Source organism: Oryx dammah, unplaced genomic scaffold, assembly GCF_014754425.2.
Source record: "Oryx dammah isolate SB20612 unplaced genomic scaffold, SCBI_Odam_1.1 HiC_scaffold_9, whole genome shotgun sequence".
In the NCBI taxonomy this organism is placed as follows: Eukaryota; Metazoa; Chordata; class Mammalia; order Artiodactyla; family Bovidae; genus Oryx; species Oryx dammah.
This window is the reverse complement of record NW_024070193.1, coordinates 42,371,492-42,391,335: the sequence shown is the minus strand read 5'-3', so window position 1 is coordinate 42,391,335 and position 19,844 is coordinate 42,371,492. Positions and strand designations below refer to the sequence as shown.

The 19,844-nt window shown below is 45.7% G+C and overlaps 1 protein-coding gene across 1 annotated transcript in view; it reads right to left on the bottom strand.

The window, feature by feature from the left end:
- The window catches only part of LMCD1 (LIM and cysteine rich domains 1), a 56,666-nt gene extending 37,994 nt beyond the window's left edge, over positions 1-18,672 (bottom strand). The window contains exon 1 of the mRNA XM_040245991.1: positions 18,499-18,672. Coding sequence (XP_040101925.1) covers positions 18,499-18,540 — 42 coding nt within the window. The 5' untranslated portion in view covers positions 18,541-18,672. The remainder of the gene's footprint in view (positions 1-18,498) is intronic.
- Positions 18,673-19,844: the final 1,172 nt, after the last annotated feature.

Here is a 19,844-nt window from a genome sequence, read left to right as displayed (position 1 = left end):
CAGCAATGCTATGAAACAATTGGTGTGGCCGGGCTCCTCGCCAGCTGGCACTGCCAGAGCCCTGGTAAGGGGGCAGCCTCCAAATACTTGCAGAGTATCTTTTACCTTTCAAAGGAGATGGGGCTTGGGGTCATTTTGAGAAAGAGGAGTACTGACTGGGGCAAAAAGTCCCATCTCCTCAATTGAACCACCAATGGCTGGGTAGCTGGATCTACTTGATGGCTACGGAAAACCTAGGGCATTGTCAGCCCCCACCCAGGATTCTGACTCCTTTGTTTAACATTCCGTTGGCAGAGAGACAATGATGACGACCTGGGAGGAAAGCAAACCAGCCTCTTGGGCGCCCAGCTTCTTGCTGATAGCTGATGTTGTATCCAAAGCAGGTCCACAAGTCTTTGTATTAGGTTGGCCAAAAAGTTCGTTTGGGTTTTTCCATCTGTAGCATCTTATGGAAAAAGCTGAACGAAATTTTTGACCAATCCAGTATGAGGAACCCAGCTGGACTCAAGTGATAGGTGTTTGTTTTGGACGGAATTCTTATTTCCCTTTGACACCGGCTCACTTTGCACCAGCTGCAGAACCTGCCCGGGAGACTGTGAAGAGCTCACTGCAAAGCGCAGAGAGGTCAAAACAGCCCAGGGGGCACAGCCCTTCTCTCCTGTTTTTGAGAATCACCCACTTTTAGAAAAGCCTGCCCATCATCTGAGCAGCTCGCTCACCTGCTTAATCAGTGTGTGTTGGGGGGAGAGATTCCTCCTGCCTTCCTGCTCTGCCACCCCCAGACTTTTATGGATCTTCTGAGACACTCAGGTTCCCAGAACATGGGCACCATTTCATCCACTGTGAAAGGGATTTCCGCAGAGCAGGAGGAGCTGACCTGGCACTTCTTTTCCAACTAAGTGTTTCCAGAAACTCCAACAATTTTTTCCCCCCTTTGTAGTTGTCTCTTTTCCTTCTTGGAAAGGCCCTGCCTGCTTTGGAGGAGATGGCAGTAAAGCCACCAGGAGTTATCCTGTCCTCCTGGGAATCCTATCTAGAGGTTTACCAAGTAGCCTGGGGAGTCAAGATCAAAGAAAATGAAGTCCCTGAATAGACTATTTATTACCAATTCCCCCTTCTAAAGGAGAACAAGCCTGGTGTCCCGAGGTTACACTTGGAAGTGAAGATCTCATTGGTTACATGGTTCTTAGGTTTGGACCCTTAAAAGACTCCTTCTCAAGTATAAAACTGTAAGCTTGAGGCTGGCAATGTTTACTTATTATCTCTCATTTTAGAGGCCTGGTGTCTTAAGAACAGCTTCCAGGACTTCCCTGGCAGTCCAGTGGTTAAGACTCGATACTTCCAGTGCAGGGGGCATGGATTTGATCCCTGGTGGGGGAACTAACTTCTCTCATGCTGCTTGGGCAGCCAAAAATAAATAAATAAGAAGAGCCTTCTATAAGGATGTAACTTGGGGTGTGTGACTGTGTGCATCTGAATCCTGAAATGGCAGCATCACTGAGCTTTTCAAGGATAATACACTTTTATTGGAGTTCATTTTGGAAATGTGTGTGTGTGGTGGTGGTGGGGGACTTAGCAACTCATATTGGAGAATTTTTTTATCTTGCCAATCTGAATCTTAATGTCTTAAAAGGAAATGTGTGGCGTAAAGGTATAGCCCTGTTATTAAAACTCTGAAGGCTTTACTTATATAAGCGATTCCTGCTGGAAATCTCACGGTTAATGTATAAGACAAGGGAAGCGTTGAGACACAAACGTTTCCTTCAGCCAACACTGGGGCCTTGATGGAAAAAAGCACTTGTGTTTTAGGGTGGTGTCTTTCACAGGACATTTTCTTGGTTTAAAACAAGATCCTTCTTATAAACGACTTCCCTCTTCTGTCTTTATTGCTATCATATGTTTCTAAAACTAACATTCAATACACTTTCAAATATTTCATCCTTTCCTTGATTTTCCAACCCTGCATAATGCACCAGTTGTCCACACTCTGTAGAGTTGAATGCAGCATTTAAGAAAACCTGAGACAAGAACATCACAGATTCTGAGAAAGGAAAACACCTTAAAGAGGAGGTAGGCCAAGTTTTTCATGTTTATGAAACAGAAATTAGCAGATGTCATTCATTTTGCAAATCACTCACTTTCCAGGTCCCACCTTTGAAGCTCATGGAACAGAATGAAAATGTAGAATTAGAGATACAGAAGCCAAATTCCAGCAAATTATCTCTGGGGTAAATTTAGAATTACTCATGTCTGTATGCCCTAGAAAAGATGTCAAATTCCTCTATACCTCTAAGCTAGCCCATAGGCACTTCCCTCTGCTTGGACCATCTTCCTTCTCTCCTCCCTTCACCTAACAAACTTCTACTCGTCCCGCAGGTATTTAGGGTCTTAGAAAAGCCTGCATCTTGCACTTCTTTGTTGTATCCATTGTGATTATCATTATTTAAGGATGGTATACCCATGAGTATATACACTTTGGTGTCTTTTTTTCCTGCTGGGCTGTCCGTTGGTCTGGGGGCAAGGTCCCTGTGTGTCTAGGTCATAACTCCATCACCAGTGCCTAAGGTAGTGCCTTGCACTCGTGTTGCCTCTGTAAACATGGGTATCAATAGCTTCCTCTGCAACAATTTCAGTTTTGCCTTTGAGCACTGCTTTTTGGTGCTTTTCAGGTGGCTCAGCTAGTAAAGAACCTGCCGGCAATGCAGGAGACCCTGGTTCAATTCCTAGGTCGGGAAGATCCTCTGGTGAAGGGATAGGCTACCCACTCCAGTATTCTTGGGCTTCCCTGGTGGTTCAGACAGTAAAGACTCTGCCTGCAATGTGGGAGACCTGGGTCCAATCCCTAGATTGGGAAGATCCCCTGGAGGAGGGCATGGCAACCCACTACAGTATTCTTGCCTGGAGAATCCCCACGGACAGAGGAGCCTGGTGGGCTACAGTCCGTGGGATCATAAAGAGTTGGACATGACTGAGGGACTAAGCACAGCACACTGCTTTTTGGTGCATTAAAAGCTAACACATAATAGTGATCTTCTACCTAAAGCTGATGTCTGTAGTTTGAGTTGGAAGAAGAAAGATCGACTTTGGTTTCCTGTTGTTTCCAGAATTCTAGCCTTGCCTGATCACCCCACCTGCCTGGCCAGCCCTTGTGTGCTTCCCTCACTTGCTGCCCTCCCCTTTCCTGGGTTCTAGTGCTGGGCTCTGGTCTCCCTTTGGTTCTTAGGATGCTCCTGTCTTATGCGTCAATCTGCTCAAACTCTTCCCTCTGGCTCACAGCATCATCCTCAGGAGTGTGTTCAGCTCCTGCAAGCTCTTCCTGGATAGACTGATGGAAATGCCAACTCACCTGCTTGGTTATCCAACCCCACTGGCTGTCCCACATTTATGGACTCCCTGCACATCCAGTCACCTGGCCCTGCAGTCTGAACCCTGGCCAACTGCTGGAAGAAATGTTCTTCTTCCTGGGTAGAATCTGGCTTTTCCTCTTTTATAGTTTGTGTCATCCCTTCCTTAGGGTACCCCAGAAAGCTGGACATGTTCTCCTGACAGGAGAACCAGTTTTGGAACCATCTAAAAAGTGAGTCACTAGCAAGAGAAAGTCAGGCTTCTTTAGCAAAACTAGAATGGCATTGAAACATGTATACTATCATGTAAGAAACAAATCGCCAGTCTATGTTCGATACAGGATACAGGATGCTTGGGGCTGGTGCACAGGGATGATCCAGAGAGATGATATGGGGTGGGAGGGGGGTTCAGGATTGGGAACTCATGTACACCCGTGGTGGATTCATGTCAATGTATGGCAAAACCAATACAGTATTTAAAGCAAAATAAAGTTAAAAAAAAAAAAACTAGAATGGAGCAACTGTAGGCTTGTCCATGAAATAGAATGTACACAATCACTGGAAACTTATAAAACTCAGGCCAGTCAAGGGAGCCATCAAGTTCCACCGATGTTCTCTGGCATTTTTGGCCTTGGTTACTCGCCTTGGAGTACCCCTTTATTCCCTCCTGCCCTGACATGATGTGCTGGGGACACTGGGGGGAGGCACCGTGGATCTTGGACTTGACCCTGAGCCCTGGGTGCTTTTTCACTGTCTGTGTGACCATGGTGAGCCGCTTCTGCTCTCTGAACCTTGACATTTTAAACGGCTCATCTTTGAAATGGATCACAATCCCTACCAGCTTCATGGGGTTGTGGTAAGAATCCAGTGGGGGTCATTTATATAAGCGATGTTGAAAATTGTAAAGTGCTGTAGAGATCAGGGATTATCAAGTATTAGATGTTTATGAAGCCCTACGTTCCTCTTTCCTGAGTCCTATCCTCAGTATACCATCTCTGTGGTTATTTACTTTTTTCTTCAAACAAATCACTTTTAAAAAACATATTTCTTGAAAAACCCTTTTCCCTTACAATGTAGAAAAAATAGGAGGTAAGCCACAGACATAGAAAATAAACTTCTGGTTAACAAAGGCAGGGAGGGATAAATTAGGAGTTTGGAAATAACATGTACACTATTATATATAAAAGAGATAAACAACAAGTACCTACTGTATAGCACAGGGAACTATATTAAATATCTGGTAATACCCTATAATGGAGAAGAATCAGAAAAAATATATATATGTATATATACACCCATGTTTATGTTCCTATGTGTATAACTAACTCACTGTACACCCAAAACTAATACATTATAAGTCAACTATATTTCATTAAAAAGTTGCTTGTTTTGAAAAAATAAGAGGTAATGATAAAAATACAATAACTATGAACCAACACCATTAAATTCTAGCTAATACTCTTGTTTTAAAGCTCTGAACCTGAGGACTGCTCTCTATCTGTTCAAAGTGACACTGGGCAAGTGACGCAGGTGTTAAAACCCTATGAGCACCAGGTGGAGACTCTCTCCTGGTTATAATCCAAAAGGTGAAAGAGCTGAAAATGGAGAGAAATTCTGACTAACACGGTTCAGCGCTGTTAATGCATGTCTGGGTACCAACTTCATTCATCTTGTGACCAAGTTCATGGCCCAACATTGTGGAACCCTATAAACATGTTTGGTATAGATGAAAAATGGGTTAGAGGGAAGGGGGTTGCTGAGGACTGAACTGTCTACATTTAATTCCCATTCATCGCATTAGCTCTGTCACAGTGGCAATTTACTTCATCCCTCTGAACCTTAGTTTACTCATCTGTAAAATGGGATTTATGTAAAGACGAGGGGAAAAAAAACCTATGTAGCACAATGCCTGACACACAGCCCATGTGTGGTAAGTGCAGGTCATATGCCAAGTATAAGAGCAAGGCTTCTATTTTTGCTCCTCATACCAAGAGCATAACTGGATCAAGTTTCTGGTGTTTTGGTTCTGGGGAACATGGGATGACTAAAAAAACTGAGGAGAAAATCTGGGGCCATTTCTCTACTAGCAAAGTAAAAAGAATTAAAGTGATGAACTGGGCCATTCAGATTTTCAAAAGATGGGGAAAATGTCAACCAACAAAACAGTCTTACCCAGCAGAACTTTGAATAGGCTTATCCGCTCTTTCAAAAAAGTGGTCATGGGCAGCAGGGTGTCAAAGACTGGCTGAAATTATAAAGCACTGAGAGGTGTTGATATTATGCATTTTTAAAGAAGGGAGTGCCAACTCTGAGTCTGCAGGATAAGAAGAAATATGATGGGTCCAGGGCCTTTTCAGAATTATTCTTGCACTTCAAAGAGCGTGTACTTGGCATTGATTCCACCACTTTCCTGAGTTTGGTCAACGTGGCTGAGGGAAGGCAAAACTCTTAAAAATCCACACAGATGGAACATTTCCACTGGCCCTATTTTGGTATAAATATTCATCAAGGACTAGAAACTTTAAGTAGATATTGGTGTGAGCTATGAGTGGTTTGGACTAAATTTCAGCCAGTTTTCAGTCGTCCTGCTGTATCTTATCTCTCCGGAGGGCCAACCTTTCTGAGATGTGGCTGCTGTTGTTTAGAGATCCCAGCCAACCTGTCTCCCCGGACGGGGGAAATCATGGGAGTTTGTTCTCAAGAGGCTTCCAGCCAGAAACAGGGGGCCCACTTCAAGGTTCAGATGGGGGTCTGTGTTAGTTGTCTGAAGGCAGGAAGCAAATCAAGGCTTGGCTCATCCGCCACCTCGAAGTCCACCCTTGTGTAGATGAGTTTGAATTCGGCACCAGACATGGAAAATTCAGGCTGCTCTGGAAGGGAGCCTTTCTGATCCCCCCCTGACTTTCAGTTCCTTTTCATCTTAGGATCCTTCCTAAACACTCTCTAGGAGTCTTCCTCCCACTCTTCGGGCTACTTTCCCATCTTGCCCCTTCTGACCGTGGTCCATGAATCAGAAGGTTTTAGATTAAGCAGCATGTATGGGACTCTGGAAGAGGTTGACGGTCCAGCCTTCTCTATGTCTCTCCGTGTCCTCTGCCCTGCTCCTCTCCGTCTCCCTGTCTTCCCCTCAGGATTCCTTGTCTCTGCCAGGAAGGAAAACCCACTTGCTCTTACTTCTTTTGATGCCTCTCCTTCTCTCTCCTGTATCCTGATTCCATCTCATTTCCTTCTCAGTCCATTCATATTTTTGAGCCCTTCCTGTATGCCTGGCTTTCTGCGGTGACACAAAAGAGAAGTAAGGCCTGGTCTCTGCTCTCAAGGAGTTCATGAATGGAGGATGTAGGCACAAGAAAGATGTCATGGGATAGGAGTTAAATGGCCAGGAAAGAGCTCGTTGGTAGAAGAGCTAGGATTAGAACTCAGGGTGTCTTAGCATTTCAGATTCAGAAACACTTAAAAATGATTTTGTCCAAGTACCCCATCCACAACCTTAAATGGGAGATGGAACATGTGGCCAGATGCTGTGAGAGCCACTTATAAGCACTGAGACCTCGTCAAAAGATCAAGTTTTCTTAAAAATTCCTTTAATTATTAGACAGCTCTTTCTTATTTCGAGCTAAAATCTCTCTCTGAACCTACCCTCCCTCTTGGCCATTGGTTCTGTTTCCTTAGTTCCTTAGTTCAGGGATGCAATGGCCTCTTTTTTCTCATATCTGGTTCACCGTCCAAGTCCTACATATTGGTCAAGATTGAGATCAGAGCATGTGTTTCTCGGGTGACTTCCTACCTGCCGGGAGACCTAGTAGGGTTCAAGGGAGGTACCAGGCAGGTGGCAACAGCTCTTCTAATTAGTGTGAATCTTGCTACAGAGTATGTTTTCCCAGTGGGCTATTTGCGCTTGTAGGCTGTGAAAGAGGGCGGACTTGAGGAAATCCAGCTTTTCCATCAAACCTCACCTCTTCGTCAGATCCTTGCAAACCCAGGGATTGTCCCCATAATTTCATTTTCCACATAACTGGCAGGGAATCATCTGTCATTTCCCGCCCCCCAACCTGTTTAACATACCATCTGCAACTGACACAAAGCAACTGCCAACAATTATTCCAGTGGCATTTCGATAGACAAACCATGTGGTTTTCATTGTGCTGCGTTACCTGCTCAGAATCATGGCAGGAAGGGGCCCCGCAGTCTCAGACCAAGTCAGAAAACTGAAGGAATTGTTCTGATGCAGGGGATCATTCTTACTCAGGTTTCCTGATTTTCCTTCTCACAGTTTATCAAGGAATTCTCTGTGGAATTTCTTTTCCTCTAATTACTAGCTGAATGACTTCAGAATTGGAAGGTGGATAAAACTTGGGGTGCACATACCATCCTGTGGTCCTCACAATTGTGTTTTCACATTCTGCTCACAGGCAAAGCATGCTGGATTTCACAGAGGGTGTGTGTGTGTGTGTGTGTGTGTTTCTCTCTCTCTCTGTTCCTTTCTTTCGATATATGTTGCATATCCTCAGTTATTATTTTTTTTCCTTCAATCACAACACAAATCTACATCTTCCTGTAAAAATTCAAACTGAGTCGGTTGCTGTAACTCCTCTGCTGAGCTTAGGAGTCTCAAGCATGCCAGCTTGGCAGGCTGTGCTATCCTATCATCCCAAGGGTGTTGGTTGAGAGGCGAGAGGGACAAGTTCTCGGATGAGAAAGTTACAAGATGTGCCTGATGGATGGATGGATATGTAGGAGTGTATCCCTCTGTAGTTGAAGATGGATGATATTTCTCAAGTTAGAAGTCAAGTAAAACTGAGAACATGCGTGTCAAGACTTGGAACTCATAACACTGGCCTGTGACCCAAGCATAATATTCATTCATCCTTGTCTTTCAACATTCAGCTCAGATGTCGCCTCCTTGGTGAGCATTCCCTGACCTCCCCAGGTCGGGTTAAGTACTTCCTCTCTGATCTCCCTCACTCCCTCATTTGAACCTCTGATCAAGGCTTAGATTCTCTGGTGGCCAGGCTGGCTGTTCCATCTCTCAAACTATCAGCTTCTGGGACTTCTTTCCTTTTTACTTCTCTGCTTCCCAGCTCAGCCCCTGACTTATAATAATTACATGGAATATGTGTTTTCACAGAATGAATTCTTAAAGTTGGCCAAATCAGAGGGAGGTGATGAGTTTCACCAGAATAATGTTTGCACATTTTACTTTCACTGGGTCTTTCAATAGTGATGATAACTCATGTGTAACACACACTCAGGAGCTGTCAAATGCTGTATTAAGAACTTTATAGGTTATTGTCATGAGGACAACTTTTAGGCCCATTTTATAGATGAAAAAACTGAGGCTCAGAGGTAATGGGATTTACCCAAATAGGAAGCAGGTGACAGAGCTGGGATTTGAACTGTTTGTCTACTCCATACAAGAGGCTAGCCAAATACTTGTGTGTGTGTATGTAGAATATTGTTAGAGCTTTTTTTTGGACAGAAGTCTTAATCTGTTTGTGTCCTTTTGTCTGATATGAAAGTGTCCCTTTTCAGAACTATGTCCTAAAAGCACAAATGAAAATATATAGTATTACAAAGAAAATCAATATTACTGAAATAATATCAATATGTAAAAGCTAATCTGTAATTTAGTAACATACATGCCTTTGTTAAATTAATTAACAACACCAGTCATGGATTTAATTGCTGTTATTTCAGAACAAGGATGAGTATGAGCAGTATGCCTGGCATCTCTCTTGGCTGTAATAGGATATGAAAATATCAGATTTCTGTCAGTATGAAGGACACAGGGCCTATAGCCAGTTATCTTTTTCTAACTTAAATGTCACATTCAATAGCTTTATTTGCAAAAAAAAAAAAAAAAAAAAAAGGCACAGAGGATGCTAAACTGCCAGGGCTTTTGTTTTCATTTATAATGGAAAAAAAAAAAAGAAATGTTTCATTTTGGTTAGAGGTTAGGTATATAAGGATACACTATTTTTCTTCATTTCTGTTCCTTGATACCATCAGTTCTATCCACAGATCCCTATTTAAAAAAAACCTTCTCCTCTGTTGATACTAACAAGAGTAAAAACAAAATCTCCCTCCCACACTTTCTCTAAAATAAGCCTCAAATGCTGACCCCTCCCCCCACCAGAGTCAGACCCCTTAACAAGGACACTGGTGACCACAGGGTCAAAGTGGGGTGGGGAGCACAGGTGTCCCTCGGCAGGTGGGTGGCTCTCCTCCAGGATGAGGGCAGGCCTGAGCTCCATTTCCCCTCCAACTCTTCTAGCCAGAGGACTAGCTGGGTCAGTCACCTTGGTGGTCAGCCGTGAATCAGTACGTGGAAAAGCCTCTTAGTCACACGGCCCAAATAGCTGCCACCTTCCTAAGGCAGGTTTCTTATGGGGCATTAGTCAGCCAAGAGCTCTCACCTTGTGTTCCTGCCCTATGGTGCCCCTGACACCAGCATCATGAAGGACATCATGGGGTGCTGAGCTGCCTCCGAGGACATGGGCTGAGCACAGACAACTGGTCTACCACTATGTGTCTGCAACAGGGTTGAAGGGGCCACTGTTTACTGGCCATTGCCTTTCCCAGACTTCTCTTCACTCAATGCCCTGTTAAAATGCAACAACTGGGAGCAGAATTGTCATATGTACATCACTGTGATACTGTAGAGATGACTGGGGTTGGGAGTGGCTCAGATGTGTGCAATGCTCAAATCTGAGGGCAGACAGTAAAGGAGGAGAAAAAGAGCGGTGTGTCTGTGTGTCTCTGTGTGTCTGTGAGATGGAGGAGGTCAAGGAAAACACAGAGTAATAGAACACTGACATTATTTGGCTCTTGTCTCCCATGTGTGCTAAGTTGCTTCAGTCGTGTCTGATTCTTTGTGAGCCCATGGACTGCAGCCCACCAGGCTCCTCAGTCCATGGGGATTCTCCAGGCAAGAATACTGGAGTGGGTTACCATGCCCTTTTCCAGAGGATCTTCCCTCTTGTCATACTTTCATGTGAAACACATTCCACTGGACTCAAGTCTACAAGGCAGGGACCAGAACTTTCTTATTCATTGTCTTGTACTTAGCGCTCAGCAGAGTGCCTGGCATGTAATAGGTATTAAATAACTATCTGCTAAATCAAGAAATGGTGACTATTATGCTGTTTTAAAAAGCAAGACATCCGAGGCTCAGCATGGCCAAGTGCCTGGGTAAAATCACCTAGCTGGGACCGACGAATGGTCTCCGTGAAAAGGAGGACTACTTTTTAGAAGCGTAGCCACCGGACACCCAGGGCACATTGTTGCCATTGTCCTGATTTTTGTGACCCAGGTCTATTTATGGCCAGGTCTAAGTTTAGCTACAAAGAGGTCCTGCAATCTGATATCTTAGAAGCCACCTGTGACGTCAGTAAGATGAACTTGGTCTTCCACGTTCTAGCACTTAACTTCCTATAGGATTTCTGTGCTGGGGCTGATGAGAAGAGGATACCAATAGCAGCAGGAGGAAATGTTATTTTGAGAACATACTACGCATCCAGGTGCTTTACATACTTTCTCATTAGACTATTGCTTAAATATAGAATTATTATTAACTTTCTTTCTCAGATGAGGAACTGGAGGTCCAGAGAGGAGTAAGCAACTTGGTTGCAGACCTATGAAAAGCTCAAGATGGCCTTTAAACCATGTGGCCAAAGCTACATTCACAGCCAAAATGTTCACCTGACCTCTGAGCTTTGAGGGTATGAGGGTGACATGAAGTCAGGGGACCCTGGGCATGGAAGTGATGAAACAGAAAAGATATCCTTTTCTTCATTCTTTCAAGATCCTGTGAGTCAGTGCGTCTCTGCTATGTCACGTGGAAGTTTTGGATATAACATTTTGCGCCCATGTCCCCTCTGCTACCTGAAGGGACAGACCAAGCAGATCAGTGGATTCTTCTCAGCTCTTTTATCTAATGATTCCTTCGCATTTTCTCCAAAGATTTATTTTACAAAGGAACCCATATTTTAAAATAGGAGGAGGGGAAAAAAATCAATACATACACATATCATATGGATTTAAAACAACTGCCACGGGCTGGACCCTGGCGCCAACTTTGTCCTACAAAAAGAGTGACTTGCCAAATAGAGCCTTTGGTTTCTTCTCCCTCAGCAATCTTATTTCCTTTTAAAGCATGTCCTAGTAGGGGCTCGGGCTGTGTTTTGCTTGGTCCTGATTCCTGGGTTATTGGGTAGACCGTGAGTCAGGCTGACCAGGCATGTAGAGAATATGCATTCCAGAGGCCAAGCTTATCCCCAGGATAGAATTTCCTGGAAGCTCTGGAGCTTGGATCTCTAGGATTTTTTTTTTTTTTTGGTCAAATGTCCTTGCTTCTTCAATAATTTCTGGATACTATTATATGATCCCTTAGATTGTCTCTCTATCAGCTTCCTCTCTAGACAGTTCTAGCAGACTTCTAGGAAACCAGGAAGGAACAGATCTAGGAAGTCTTTCTTTTCTACCTGGGAAATGGCTTTGACTTGGTGTGGATGACAGCATACACCGGGTTGTGGCCAAGAAGTATCAGAGAGGTACCGAGGCCTGGTAACCTTTGGCAAATGCTGGGCCATCCCTGGATCACCGTCAGCAGTGGGCTGACCTTTATCTGTGTGTGAAGCCTGTAGTAGTAATCCTGTCCTTCTCCACCAGACTTCTGCTTCTGACAAAAGCCTTCGGGTGTCTTCCTGCAGCGGAAAGAGCTTCAGTTTTAGAGTCAGAGAAGAACGGATGTGAGTTCTTAATCTGTCATTATATGATCTTAGGCGAGTCACTGAAACCCTCAGTCTTCATTTACACATGTGTAAAAAGGACATCAGTATGTTTGCAATGTAGTCCTAAAGACTAAATGAGACAAGCGAGAGAAAACATCAGGCATCCTGAGTGTACTCAAAAGATGTCTCTCTTTTTTCCTTTCCCTTGCCTTTCCCCAAACTGGTCCATCCTAGCAGAGAACAGATGAATCTTTGTGCAGATCCTTGGGGGACAAGAGTCCTAATGGATGATGAAAGTAAGACCAACACAACCTGAGAAAACATGTAACAACACTTCTCATACAGGAGACCAGACAGTGAACAAAGGCTTGATTTAGGGGTTTTATGAAGCTTTGTGATTGTACTGTTATTTCTGTTTTTGTGAAAGCCCAACTGAAATTCCACATCAAATATTTAGGCCTAAATACCAAACACAAGTTTAGGCCACTAAAATAGTCTAGGTCCACATAGGAGACCAGACTTCTTATTTCACTGTTTCTTGAAAAGCTTTATAGAAGGCATTTCTGGAGCTTCTGAAGATCTGGGCCATTGATACACTCTAAGCTCTGAGATTTAAAGATGCTTGCTTCTTGGAAGAATAGCTATGACAAACCTAGACAGTGTATTAAAAACCAGAGACATCACTTTGCCAACAAAGGTCCGTATAGTCAAAGCTATGGTTTTTTTCAGTAGTCATGTATGGATGTGAGAGTTGGATTATAAAAAAGGCTGAGCGCCAAAGAATTGACACTTTCTTACTGTGGTGCTGGAGAAGATGTTTGAGAGTCCCTTGGACAACAATGAGGTCAAGCTAGTCAATTCTAAAAGAAATCAACCCTGAATATTCATTGGAAGGACTGATGCTGAAGCTCCAATACTTTGGCCACATGATGCAAAGAGCTGACTCACTGGAAAAGGCACTAATGCTGGGAAAAACTGAGGGCAAGAGGAGAAGGGGACAACAGAGGATAAGATGGTTGGATGGCATCACTGACTCAATGGACATGAGTTTGAGCAAACTCAGGGAGATAGTGAAGGACAGGGAAGCCTGGTGTGCTGCAGTCATGGGGTCACAAGGAATTGGACATGACTTAGGGACTGAACAACAGAGCTCCAAGAATGGGTTCAGGACTGAAAGTTGCATGGGAAATGGTACCACTTTGAGGGTCTCCTGTAGAAGTGGTTGGTGGCCCTGCACCTGGTGAGATCACAGCAGCAGCTGCCAGCCAAATCTTCCTAATCAGCAAAGGAAAGGGAAGAGGGGGCTATTTCCAAATGAAGGCACTTAAGAGAGCAGCAGCTGTCTCTTCCTTGTGGAGGTCTCAAAAAGCTCTTCCCCAGTTCTGCTCTCAATGGAATGGTGTTTGTGTCCTGTTTTCCCATAATCATTTGTTATTTAGGAGACAGTCTGAAGTCCAGAAAAGGTCAGTGGATGGCAGGAGGAACGAAGTTTCCAGCCGTCATTCAAAGTCAGCCCCTTCTGAGGAAAAGCGACCTGTCCAAAGTCACCAGTAAATGCCTGCAGTTACTGTGACAGCTTGACCCCTTGCCAGAAAACTCTGCTTATCGTACATATTTCAGTGGTGTTGGATGAACATGGGGGAGATAAGAACTGCCAAGGTCTGTGCTTTCAGGACCGATTTCCACTTTATTATAAACACACTATTTTGAATGTGCAAGTAGAAAAGAAAGATTCTTCCTTGCAAAGTCAAATGGCATCTCTCTGTTGGAGCCCAGCTGACCCTAGAGGGTGGGTTACAAGAGGTACTATTCCCTGACTTCTCTGCTCCTGATCTAAGCCTCCCTGGAAGTAGCCAGGGCAGGGGAGGGAAAGGAAGATGCGCATGTGAGGCTTCACATCTGCCCCTCCTCCTGGTCTCCAGCCTTCGCTGAATCCGGCTCATTCTTTTTCTCCCTCGTCACCTCTGGCCAGTTAACATGGAGAGGAGATCAAACTGTGGGATCTTCAGAGGGGAATGCCAAAGTCACTCCATGTCCTGCTTGTAGAACTGTTGGTCAGCTCTGGGCCAGGAGAAGGTCTTGGAGCGGAGATGGCTAGAGTAAAGCCTAGAGCTGATCTGCGAGATACCTTTCCCTGCCCCCTACCGCCTCAGGGGGCAGATGTATCAGTGCAAATCAATTGTCAACCCTAACCCCACATATTTGAATATGTCTGTACAGCATGACAAGCATCTTCAGTGTACAAGTAATGGCTTCAGCCATCTGTCTGGGGAGAGCTTTCAGGACTTGGATAATTTCTTTCTTTTTTAATATGGCTTTCTTTGGGCCAAGTTGCTTATACACCTATGGGCATGTCTCCAATGATTTGGCTATTAAAGTCTTTAAATGACAGCTTAATATATTTCTAAGATGGAGGGAGCCAAGGACAATTCTCGAGGAGCCGTGTTGACATTGGATCGGCTCACCCAGGCAGCGTGCCAGCAGCTTTGCACACGGCAGGAACTGGAGGTGAAAGCAGGAAGGGCTGAGTACAGCGAGGGGAGGGCGAAGCTGGAGGACAGGAAAGCCAAGAGGGACGTGATGCGGAGAAGGGTGGAGGGAGACGCCCAGCTGACCCTGGCAATGCACTTGGACGAGCCATCCTTTCATGCTCCTTGGACATTGTGCTGAGGGGTGAGAAATAGAACCCTCTGGAGCCGGTCCACTGGCAGGCACACAGGCAGCAGTGAACATGCGCTCAGATCTCTTTGTTCTAGTCCTTTCTAAATTCCTGCAAATGGTTCTTTGGCAGCCAAGAGCCAGTATTCTTGCAGAGCCTATCGGGCCCCGGCCCACCTTCTTAGCAGTCTCAGAGAAAGGACTTGACTGCTCTGGGTCTCAGTTTCTATATCAAGTGAGAAGAGCTCCATGTCTCCTTCCAGGCCTAACTATTCCAGAACTCCAGAGTGAAATGCTCACTGACTGATGATCTCCGTTGTGTAAGTAGACTTTGTATGTTAGGCTAGAATGAAGACAAGGTCATCGGTCATTGTTCTAGGTTATCAAGGCCGCTGGCTTTCGTTCAGCTGAATGAAAATTAGTTGCTCTTCAGATGGGCCAGTCATCTGAAGAAGTGAGTCCTCATTCACCAAAAGACTCCTTTCAGCAATCATGCGCTCACTGAAATATACACCCACCACCACCGACCATAACAATGGCCGAGTCTACTTGCCCTCAGGTGCAGAGCCCTTTGTATACAGCAGCTTGTTTAATGACTACGGGCCCCTTGGAAGGAAAGCTAAGTACTGTGGCCACCTCATGTGAAGAGTTGACTCACTGGAAAAGACTGATGCTGGGAGGGATTGGGGGCAGGAGGAAAAGGGGATGACAGAGGATGAGATAGCTGGATGGCATCACCGACTCGATGGACGTGAGTCTGAGTGAACTCCGGGAACTGGTGATGGACAGGGAGGCCTGGCGTGCTGCAATTCATGGGGTCGCAAAGAGTTGGACACGACTGAGCAACTGAACTGAACTGAACTGAACTGGGAGGGAGATTCTTTTAGTGTCTCCTCAGTTTTCAGATGAGGGCACAGACTCAGAAGTTAATCAGCTTACACAGGAGCACACAGCTAGTAGGTGGTGGAGCTGGGATTTAAACCCCAGTCTGGTTACAAGAATACTGATGACTTACTAAACCAGAGAAGAACATACCCACAGTGGTGGTTGATTCCACCAAGAGAAATGGCATTGATCTTCCAGGCTTTTTGTTACCAGGGAATGTTGGCTAGTTCCTGATTCTCAGGGAATAAGAACTCCATGCTAGGAAACTTTTTTCCCAGTCGAAAACCAAACCAGGGCTCAAGAGTAGCCAATGGGAGCATTTGGCTCAGTGCAGATGGGAGGAGGGAGGGGACTGTTTCTATACCCTGCCATGAACTAAGGATGGGACCCATGGCCAGTACCCCTGTCTGCCTGGAATTGGGGAGATGATCTCAAAGGCTGCCCCAACTTGGGGATTTTAATGTTCTCTCTCTCAAAGACTGTTTTCTGACTTTCCAGCTCTTGGGATTCCCTGTGGCCCCCCTCCCTTTGGGTGCAGGGCAGCGGAGTCCTCATGGAGGCCATTTGAAACCATTTCTCATTTTGTAAATTGGTCTCTTGCAGCTCTAAGAGTCTCTGAAATTGCTTCAAAATGCCTAAGTGTGATTATGCCTCCTGAAGCCAAATGTTAGAAAACCCACCACTGTTGCAGATTTAAAAAGTAAATATGCCATAAAAGCTCTGCAGCATGCTGTTGATACAACCCAGCATTTAACCGCCGATACACACCTCAGCAAGGAGAAATTTCCCCCCATTCCCTTCCCTTCCCTCGGCTTTCTGAGTGGAGGACCTGGGTTCATCACCCATATGGTGACCCTCCTGATTGTCACAGTCCCAAGGGGTAAAAAATATCCACCCTTTCATCTATACCCACCACATTCTTTCACTAAGCCTGTAATTGGATCTAAATGGAAAATAAACCCTTTGCAGGGCAAGGAAGTTGGCACTAGAGGGTGACAAGGAGGAGACTGTGTTCCACCTCTAATCCGGATAATCACACTCTCCCATGCAAAGGAAAATAAAAACAAGGCTTCCTCCGAGTGGGGACCTGGGCTGTGCTGAGGAGAGAGGTTCCGTGTCTCCTGTCTCCCTTCACACATTAACTGTCCATCAGCTTGTAATAAAACCACCCTGAATCATCTGATATGCCACTGGACAATGAAGCACTGCCCCTTTCGCTCTGAACTCTTTTACTGTGGCTGAATCTGGGGAGGCAGTTCAGACACACAAATATGTAGGAGCTGCCACAAGTTAGAAAACAGTAACACACAAACTGTACTGTCTGCGAACGCTATGGTCTTAGCTGGTTCACTCATAGTTTATTGAGTCATGCTGTGCATGGCAGCCTGCGTCAGAACAGAGATGAGCAAGAAAGGTTTGTCCCTCAGGGAATTTACAAAGATGGGTAGAAAAGTAAGAGCAGTACGTGCCTGACTCACTAGTAGGTAGAAATTAACAGGACAGGTAGCTTACCAAGGTCTAACATGTTGTGAGAATTCCAGAGACAGAGAGATGACTGGATTCTGCCAACAGTCTGGCAACTGTGAAGCGGGGGTGGGGGTGGGGGGCAGGAACATTCCAGAGAGATGCTCTCTGGATGAAGTCTGCCCTGGTGTACACATTCAGAGGCCCGATGGACTCTGTGTGGGAGTCTGGGGCAGGTCAGCCGTGCAGTGGTACAGTCGTCAATCAGCTGCATAAACCCTGCACCTCTATGTGGCTGACTTGCATTTTGATTCTGACAGAGTTTTTCTTTTTCCTTCCCCCTCTCATTCTATCCCGCCTTGCCCAGGTAATAGCAAATGTTTACAGGGGACTTTGCCTTGAAAGACCAAAACTCTGATCTTCCCTGAAATCAGAGTTTAAGTTTAAACATAACTACTTTGGGAGAGAACGCTAAGGGGTACCATAGCTATTATTGCTGCTGTGAGGGAGGCGGGGCCTCACATCCCTCTATGGGAGACAAGGGAACTGAGGCTCAGAAAGGTGATGGACGTGGTTGGTCTTTGTGGTGCAGCTAGAAAGTGGCACAGCTGGGGTTTCCATGACTAAGGCTTTCCCATAGGCTCCACAGCCTCCCAGAACCAACTCTCTGTGACCCTGAGACTCAGTTTCTTCACTGGTCTAGGCTGTCTCTGGGCTTCCTTCCAGTTCACAGGTCCTCTTAGCCCCTAGCCTGTGACAACCTCCCCCAACCCCGCTCCCGCCCCCCACTGTCTACAGGTAAGTAACCCTCGGGGATTGGAGCTAAAGGCACAGCTGCAGGCTCCTCAGGCAGTCATTCACCCATGACCTTCTGGGCTCCCAGCCAGCCCTTCCTTGAAAGGGAAAAGTGAAGACCCTGGGGACAGAAATTAGTTCCCGTGTGCTGGAACTGTCGCCACTGCCAACACCACCAACTAAAGAAACTGGTTTCTTTGTATGTGTGTGTGAAAAACAGAAAATGCTGGGATGAGAGCAAAGGGGGTAGATTCCTTGTGAGTAAATATTACCCCTTCCCACCTTCACCTCAATCACTGGAGGAGGAGGGTAGGGTTCCTTCCCCACTCCTCCAAAAGCACAGAGTTAACATTTAAGAAAAAAGCTTTTACCTTATTTAAATTTTAATTAGCATCATCAAAGAACCAAGATCCTTTGCAAATACTTTACACAAAGGCTTTTAAGAGTAGCATTTGGGGTATGTGCCTGTTGGCTCAAACCTGTATTCCCAACGATTCTATTTTCTATAAAGCCTTGGAATTTAGTGAATTTTCTTCTCCATATATCTAGGAAAGCTTCTTCAAACAGGAGAGGGAAATAGGAAAAGGAGTCTGCCTAAGTACAGACAGATCTCAGCTCACCTTCTGAACTCTCGGGTTGAGGTCCTTGGCCACCTTTGCCATCCTCTTCTGGGGTGGACAGACAGCGCCTGGCTGCTCAGGCTTAGGCGCGAGGGCGTGCAGTGGGGACAGCTGTGCTTGAATGGCTAAGATCGCTGGCCCAGGGGGAGCTCTGTGCGCAGCCGGGTGCGGCGGGGCCCTTTAATTGGAGAGCGGGACTCCCTCTAAAACCTCGCCAGCCAATCGGCGCGGGCGCTCGCACTTGGCCAGCCAATCCCAGCTCGCGGGTCCCCCCACCCTTCGGGTGTTCGGGCCCGGCCGGGAGGCTGCGGCCGATTGAGCGCTTCCCTGACGTCAGTGAGGCCGCGGCCCCTGCCTGTCCGGGTGGCGCACATCTGTCCCTGAGCGGCAGGAATCCGTCCCCACGCCCTTCTCCTTTAAAGGACAACGGGTCGAGGGTGGGGCGGGCCGCCGGGGCCCCGCGATCCATTCAGGTCAAAAGGGAGAGTGATCAAACAGGGAGGCTTGGGGTATTTTTAGTGAGCTGGGTCCAAAAATAAATGCTGAGCTGTGTTCCCCTGCCCACCCTTTCTGCCTTGTCGCCTGGGGGGTGCGAGGGGAGCGGGGGTGGGTAGGTGGTGTAGGCGGCAGCTTGACTCAGCTGGTTAGCCTTTCCCAAACCTGAGCAACTTTTCCAATCACCGGAGAGGAGGTGAGATTCGAGTGAGTGGTGATTTCTTTAAAATTAATGTTTGTAAAATATTCATCGGCCTTTTATAACTTGCTTTCGCATAAATCGTCCCGATTCAGGGAGGGAGAGAACACTGTCCTGATTTTATAAATGCCAACATGTACATCTTCACTCCTGGAGTCCTATTTTCTCATGACAATCTCATAATTATGTTGTTATAACATGATAATGTTGATGATGATCACTCCCATTTAAAAGATGAGGGAATAGGATCAGAGAGGGTCATTGGTCCAAAGCTGGGCTTTTCAGTGAGGCTTTAACCAGGGAGAGGGAGGGTGAGATTTCACCTGGGTAGAAGGTGCTCAGGATAACGAGCCATAAACTAAGAAATTAAATTTTTTTGCAGATTAATGGAGTCATGCAGGTCTGAACAAGCAAGTTTTCTCATATCCTTGGGATGAAGTCTCTTGCAACATCTCACAAGTCCTATAAGTCAAAATCTACTAGGACTCACTGTTCCTATAAACCCACATCTATTAAGCCAGTTCCACAGACCTGAGTTCCTAGAGCCATTATCCTAGCCTAGACAGAGGATTAAACACAGTCCCTTTTCACCTTTTTTTCACAGACAGAATACTCTCTCATGAAGTTTTCTTCCTGTCACCCTCTGCTGGAA